Source organism: Berkeleyomyces rouxiae (assembly GCF_048999995.1).
Source record: "Berkeleyomyces rouxiae strain 22BRR77 chromosome Unknown BrBRR77_ptg000001l, whole genome shotgun sequence".
Taxonomy (NCBI): Eukaryota; Fungi; Ascomycota; class Sordariomycetes; order Microascales; family Ceratocystidaceae; genus Berkeleyomyces; species Berkeleyomyces rouxiae.
Window position 1 is genome coordinate 2,779,636 of NW_027396491.1, and position 7,886 is coordinate 2,787,521.

The window sequence follows — 7,886 nt, forward strand, 5'->3', positions numbered from 1 at the left end:
TGTATTTAGATAAGAGACAGCCTTGTGACCCACAAAAAGTTTCTTGTCGTGATCGCGCATCAAGCTGTCCAAGGCTGAGCACACCAGGACACAAGTCTGTCTCAATCCAAAATCTGCGCCTATAGCATCTCCTCTCGCTTACACGATTGACACAACAAGCACAATGGATGAGCTCTACGATGAGTTAGTCCTGATTTCATTCCAATGCCCCTCAGAACTTGCAGCTAATACACATTCTTAGATTCGGTAACTTCATTGGCGAAGAGGTTGAGTCCGATGCTGGCTCTGAAAACGCCGTTGATGTCAACCAGTACGATTTTGAAGATGTAGATGCCGGACAAAATGTCGAGGAGGACATTGATATGGACGGTAATGCGCTCCCAAATTTACGCTCTGCGAACTATAAAACTGACAATGGCTGGCTAGATGAGGGCACTTCCAACGCCGTGATCCTCCACGAAGACAAGCAGTACTATCCGAGCGCCGAGCAAACATACGGCACCGAAGTCGAAACCCTCGTCCAGGAAGTCGATGCGCAGGCACTTTCTGTCCCGATTATCGCCCCAGTCGAGCAAAAGAAGTTCACAATCGAAGAGACCGATCTTCCTCCCGTCTACTTTGACCGATCTTTCATGACCGATGTCATGAACTATCCCGACCAGATTCGCAATGTTGCTCTAGCCGGACACTTACACCACGGAAAAACTGCCTTCATGGACATGTTAGTTATGGAGACACACAACCTAAGCGAAAAGTTGGATAGACGAGTTGGCAAGGCCCGCGATGAGCAGCTGCGCTACACAGACATCAACATTCTTGAACAAAGCCGAGGCCTCTCTACGAAGGCAGCCCCCATGTCCCTTGTTCTCCAGAGCACCAAGGGCAAGTCACACGTGGTCAACATACTTGATACCCCCGGCCATGTTAACTTCGTGGACGAAGTTGCGGCTTCATTTCGCCTGGTAGACGGTATCTGCTTAGTTGTTGATGTTGTAGAAGGCGTCCAGGTCAACACGGAAAAGATTATTAGGCACGCCGTGCTCGAAGACATCCCGCTCACTCTTGTCATCAACAAGGTTGACCGGTTGATACTGGAACTTCGTTTACCACCAAAGGATGCCTACTTCAAGCTGAAGCTTGTGGTGGAAGAAGTAAACACCATCATCGAGAACACTATTCCCGGCAAAGGTGCTTCAAAGAGATTGAGCCCTGAAAAGGGAAATGTCCTCTTTGCTAGTACGAGTCTTGGATGGTGTTTTACTATTCAATCATTCGCCAAAATGTACGCAGATCAGTTTGGCGGAATCAACACAGATGACTTTGCAAAGCGATTATGGGGCGACATCTACTTCAACCCTCAAAAACGTAGCTTTACCAGAAAGCCCGTGGAAGAGGGCGCCATACGGTCTTTCCTTAAGTTCATTCTGGAGCCCGTCTACAAAATCTTCTCACATTCCATTAGTGACAGCCCAGAAGAACTGAAGCCTGTACTCGAGTCCCTGGGCATTACCCTGAAGCCTTCCCAGTACAAAGCTGATGCCAAGGTTCTTCTCAAACTTGTTTGTGGCCAGTTCTTCGGCCCATCGGGTGGGTTTGTCGACATGATTGTCAACTATGTGCCATCACCAAAGGCCGCGGCGGAGAGATATTTGCAAAAATATTACACCGGCCCGCTCGACTCCAAGGTGGCCTCGTCTATGCTTGCCTGCGATCAAGATGGCTCTCTAGTAATTCACGTTACTAAACTGTTCAACACCTCAGACGCCAAAAGCTTCTTTTCATTGGGCCGTGTCCTCAGTGGTATTGCCAAACCAAACCAAGCAGTGCGTGTGCTGGGTGAGGGGTACTCGGTGGATGATGAAGAAGACATGGCTCCAGCCATGATTTCTGACTGCTTTATTGCCGAGACACGCTACAACATTCCAACTGATGGTGTGCCTGCAGGTAATTGGGTATTGATGACTGGCGTTGACAATTCCATTGTCAAGACTGCAACTATTGTTGCTCAATCACTCGAGGACAATGAGGATGTCTACATTTTCAAACCCATTACGCATTTCACCGAGTCGGTCCTCAAGGTAGCTGTTGAGCCTGTGAACCCTTCAGAACTGCCCAAGATGTTGGACGGCCTGCGTAAAATTCAAAAGAGCTACCCGCTCATCTCCACCAAGGTGGAAGAATCTGGTGAACACATTATCATCGGTACTGGCGAGCTATACATGGACTGCGTGCTTCACGATCTACGGAGGCTCTATGCCGATATGGATATCAAGGTGTCAGATCCAGTAACGCGCTTCTGCGAGACAGTAGTGGAGCAATCTATGAGCAAATGCTATGCTGTGACGCCCAACAAAAAGAACCGGATAACAATGATTGCTGAGCCTCTTGATAAAGGAATTGCTGAGGATATTGAGGGTGGTGTTGTTAATATTCGCGAGCCTATCCGCAAAGTTTCCGAGTTCTTTGAGAACAAATATGGCTGGGATAAGCTTGCTGGTCGCAGTGTATGGGCGTTTGGTCCTGATGAGATGGGTCCCAACATCTTGCAGGACGATACTCTTCCATCAGAGGTATGTTTGCGTCTTCTTTGGAGCGATGCTACAAGAACCAAGCGGCTTGGCTATCAGACTTGCAACACCCATCGAAAAAAAACGAATCGAAATACTGACAAATGGTGGTATCATAGGTTGACAGAACACTTCTTCGAAGCGTGAAGGAGTCCATCAAGCAAGGCTTCAGTTGGGCTACCCGCGAAGGACCTCTCTGCGAAGAACGTAAGTCATACTTCCAAATTGGGAATTATTTTCTACACATCGGCTGACATCAACATCGTTTTCAGCCATCCGCAACACCAAGTTCCGCATTACCGACGTCACACTTGCCCAGGAAGCCATCTTCCGCGGCGGCGGTCAAGTTATTCCCACGGCTCGCCGTGCATGCTACTCCTCCTTCCTCATGGCCTCCCCGCGGCTAATGGAACCGATGTACTCTGTCTCTGTCACTGCACCTGAACATTCAGCCTCAGAGGTCTATATGAGCCTAGCCAAGCGCCGTGGCCACGTGCTGTCCGATGGCCCACTGGCCGGCACGCCATTGTACCGTGTCAACGGCCTTCTTCCTGTGATTGATAGTTTTGGATTCGAGACGGATCTGCGCATCATGACACAAGGCTCAGCAATGGTTAGTCTGGTGTTTGACAGCTGGAACGTAGTGCCGGGTGATCCCCTGGACAAGTCAATCCAGCTACGGCCGCTGCAGCCCGCAAATGCACAGGCCACTGCGAGAGACTTTATTCTCAAGACAAGAAGACGCAAGGGTCTTAGCGAGGATGTCGGCCCAGAGACGTTCTTAGAGCCCGAGTTCTTCCAGCAGCTCAAGGAGAGCGGAATCCTGGACCAGTAATTGGAGAGACATGTATGGATTAATGCTGGAATAGAATACGCCCATTGGCACAACTACACAACCACGTATGTACATATGTATGTACATACACACATAGTTACATGCGTCTGATTTCTTGCCACTTTCACATGTCTGTTTGCGTTTATTTGGTTTGCCGAGCGTATTTATTGTCTCATTATGTGGTTGTGTATACGAGCGGTAAAACCCTATTGAACTTTCGCATGAACCACAACCGCCAAACTGATGAACACGGCGCAATGATGGCAACTTGGACTCGACTGAATCGACAATCTTTAGACTGTGTGTTGGGGGCGCACACAAACACGGAGGCAGAATAAATTAAGCACACAACACCCGAAAGTTTGGACCACATATACAGCACAGACCTCCATAGATGCCTCCGCTTCTTCGAGTTGCCCCCTCGTGTAGGCGTCAAGCCATGCGCATGAGCTCAGCCACATGTCACCACCTTGATGCCAGAAAAGATCCGAGTTGTTTTAATCAATGATCGACCAAGGCTGTGGCTTGGAAATGCTTGTTGCAAGCGAGCACGAACGTGTAGGCACCGTTATCATAGCGATGAAAACCGAAACCCGACAATCGGGGGGAAAAGAGGCCTGCTGATTTCGAGCATCATTGGGAGTACTACTACTTGTAGATGTATAATATATTACAATCATTGCCTGAGCATGCTGTTATCTGCTATAGCAAACAATGACGAACCAGCCTCGAGCCCGTAGCCATGTTCATCAATGTTTAGACACAGGTGACCAGCATGCGATCCAGCAGATTCTTTAGGTCTTGATTCTCCAGAGCCGCTGCCACGCGTTCCTTATCAGACAGTTGTTTGTTGACCTGGTCATCCTGGCTGTGTGTGTTTTCCTTGGCCCTGACATCAACACGGTAGTTGGGAGGCAAAGCCTGCTCGAGTCGCACGCGCACACCGAGACCAAGAACAGTCGCCAGGGAGCAGTGGGTAATGGTGGGCGTGATTTCGACGAGGACTTGGACCAGTTGGTGCGGGTTGGCGCGGCGCGACTCGGCCGACGGCGTGATGTGAATGTCAGGGATATTGACAATGGAAAGCTGGCCGAGGGAGAAGGGATGCTCAGGGTCAGAGATGGTGGAAATCAAGTCTGCAAACAGAGAGGATAGCGGTTAGTTGGGGTTTGAGCGATGGCAACGGTTGAGCACTCGAACAAGTAGACTGTGAAATGCAAAGTCTGGGGACGAACCGTAGATTTCCTGCTCATCGATTGGATCTTCAGACATATCGTCTTCATGGGAGACATCGCTGCCAGCGGCGGTGAACCATGCGGAATCGGCAGCGCCACTGACTAGAGTCTCACCGGTCAACGATTTGCCCAGGTGTGAAGGTTTCGAGAAAATCACGTCGTCATAGCGAGTGTCTGGGCCATTGCGGACCACCTTGGGCTTGTGTCTTGTAGGCAGCTCGGACGGGTTGAGCACGGTAGGATTGGCGTTGTCTTTGTCGCTTGCCATGACTAAGAGCAGAGGTGTGAATATGTGTGATTGGGGTGGCGGGATAATGTATTTGATATTAACTTCTTGGTGATGGTCAATATGTTTTGGAGGAGGGGTTGTGATCCCTGACGAATCAGGGTTTTTTTTTCTTTCTTGCAATACACAATACAGGGCATAGCATCCCGCCTTTCTATTTCCAGGGCACTCCCGCTAAAGAAACAGGCGCTATGCTGCTAATAGAGCTGAGCCAATGACGGCAAGTTTATGCCACCACAAGGCACCACGCACCAGCCAGCTTCGAGCACAACAACATAAAGGGCAAGCAGCCCCATTCCCGCTTGAACTTGTATGAGTTTATCTTGTCGTCCATGGACGTAGCACAGCACAGCATACCGAGATCAATAAGCGCAGTCGGTTCAGGAGCAAGGAGTCGGCCATGTTTCCCAGATAGGTTTAAGAAGTGTTATGTGTGCGTAGGGCTGTATGTATGGACGAATTCCACATGCACCACACCAGTTTGGAAAAGCTTGTGTCTATATGTAGGTACCGAGTTCGTTGTCGTCCAAGTGGTGTTCTTCTCTTTTCTCTGCACGCACGTCTGTAAAACCAAAACCAACTATATCTGTCAAAGCCGGGCAGATGGACGTCTGCTGTCCCAAGCATTAGGTAAGACTTTCTTGGAGCCAGCTTTGCCCGCTTCCCAGGGCTTGGCGTGAACTCTGGGCCATTTAGCCCTATTTCTCTGGTGTCATGGAGAAGGCGAATGCGCTATAAACTAGTGGGGAACTTTGGGCTACAGGGTCCCAGACTCCCGCTGTGCCAGCTTCAGTTGTCCAAGCTAAACGCAAAGCAGGAAAAGAGCACAGAGGGCGGTTGTTCTGTCCTTGTGTTTCCCGCCAACTGCTCCCCGTTGGAGGCATTAGATTCAAGAGGATCGACTCCAAGTACCAGTACATACATGCAAAACAACGAGTGCATCTGCACCAGGCCAGCGGTGCAGACCTGCGTTTAGGTTGCTCCTTTGGCTGTCATACTACTGATCTTTCTTTGGGGATACTAGCCGAATGGGGGCATCTCCCAAGTTCTAGATCCGGCTGCAAGGAATAAGTGCGTAGCAATGCCAGTTGATTAGTTAGTTAGTTGGTGCTAATGTGCAACTATCCGCAGTATTCCTTCATCTCTTGTTTTTGATGCTCCACTGGTGTATGCACTATAACTACATAGTCATGGATGCAAGCACATACTCGGTGGTTGTTGGCAGGACATGGTCATGTACAGGCGCATCGCCATGTATCTCTACCTTGAACGGCCTAACTTCGGTTGTCTATTTTGCCGCTGTAGATCTTTTGCCCGTCTTTGCCGGTATGGGTAGGCTGGAACACAGGAATAGCTGCAACGCACATGCACTGCAACATGGCAGCATCACCAACCTGGGTGGAGTGGAGCGGAAAACCGTCTGTTCGCCAGAGATACCCTAATTATGTGGACTAAGGGTTGGATCGCTTTTCTGCCGAGCCGATCCCACAACATGATCACTGACCATCCCATAATCCGATATTGATGTACTTGCTCGACACGCTGTGCATGCGCGCTTTGGTCATACGAGGTGATTTGTTCGGAGGCTGGAGCGGATGCTAAACACATACGAATCATACATAATGGTGCCCTCTTATTGCTTGCCTCCCGAGTCTTGGTCCGTCAAGGCCATCCGCCGGGTCACTCACTGGAGGATCTTGTCTCTGAGAGCCACATTATTACTACAGGCCTGTTAAAATATCTCGTGGACCGAGCCCTGACTCGTGGAAACACAACGAACAATGCGGCCATTGTATTATTTACTGTACGCCTCATATCACATACAGCTATACAACGATATACTAGTAGCCATGTGGAGGCCTGGCGCATGCGTATCGCCATGACTTGGCCAAAATCTTGGCTCTGGCTCTGTCTCCTTGTTTATGGCGGGACGTCAATACAACCTCGATGTCAGAGTATTACGTGGACCGGTTGACACCAGTATTTCCACGGCCCGAAAAGTGCCTCTCTGCGGGGCTGTTGCAGAACGCCCATACGCTGCTTCTCAAACATCAGGAGTCTCCAGTGCTACGTGATCCTGAGTATGTATATAGCATGCTTGAGATGTCTTGTTGTCTGCATGTGCTGAGAGACTGCGCACAATGAAACTGACCTTCCACCAAAGTTCCAGGATCTCTGCAGGGCTACAGGGCCAACTTCAGGTCGATGGAAATCTAGCTGCATATCAGGTTGACGAAGTCAAAACAGGCAGCTGGTTTAGCATATCGACGTCGGGTCGTGGTAGCAGCGAGTCGAAACGCAGGTCGCAGGGTGCCGTTCTACAAATGTGGTGATATGATCTCCGCATCAGCATAGGAAGGTTGCGGGGATGCACCGATGAAACGAGTTAGTTACAGTTAGTTGGTTAGTTATATGAAGGAAATTACAGGCAATGAAGTAGTTAGCACATGTGGTGAATCTATCATCAAATACAGTTGTACATGTGGAAGGTGAGGTACATTGGTACTTTGTCCAAGTAGGAAAGGCCCTGTTAGCAGTAATGCGACCTTAGTGGTGGCCTGTAGTACTTGCTGGAATCAATCGGCTCCACTCGGCAAGTAGGGGCAGTAACTGCCGTGCCTGTACATATGTATGTAAATACAGATGTACATGTACATGCATCAAGATTTAGTGACTGGGTGCCCGAAAAAACGAAAACCCGAGGAAATACACACAATGTATCTGGGTAAAAACAAACTGCTGTTCACGCTGACTGTGTGCCATAGTCTCGCCATTTACCCGTATCCCCCAACTGTTGTTTTTTCTGGTAGCGCTTGGGGCATGAGGGAAGGCTGAGGGAAGAATAGAGTTCTTGTGCTGCACTCAAACCCAAGACAAGCCTTGTGGTTTTTTTTTGGCGTCGACCAGAGTACAGGTAGTTGCACGCCACCACGAGGCATGCAGTCAGTCAAACGGTAGAAACC

General features: G+C 49.5%; 2 protein-coding genes across 2 annotated transcripts; one reads left to right on the forward strand and one right to left on the reverse strand.

Annotated features, from left to right (window-relative positions):
• Nucleotides 1-163: 163 nt before the first annotated feature.
• Nucleotides 164-3,402, forward strand: BROUX77_000792 (uncharacterized protein; the record flags this gene model as incomplete). The annotated part of the gene is made up of 4 exons (XM_073753062.1): nucleotides 164-183; nucleotides 242-2,570; nucleotides 2,687-2,774; nucleotides 2,840-3,402. The coding sequence occupies 4 exons, from the start codon at nucleotides 164-166 to the stop codon at nucleotides 3,400-3,402; spliced, it is 3,000 nt and encodes a 999-aa protein (XP_073609027.1).
• A 756-nt stretch (nucleotides 3,403-4,158) lies between these two features.
• On the reverse strand, nucleotides 4,159-4,905 carry BROUX77_000793 (uncharacterized protein; the record flags this gene model as incomplete). Its single annotated transcript, XM_073753073.1, has 2 exons — nucleotides 4,159-4,538; nucleotides 4,638-4,905. The coding sequence occupies 2 exons, from the start codon at nucleotides 4,903-4,905 to the stop codon at nucleotides 4,159-4,161; spliced, it is 648 nt and encodes a 215-aa protein (XP_073609028.1).
• Between the last annotated feature and the right edge of the window lie 2,981 nt (nucleotides 4,906-7,886).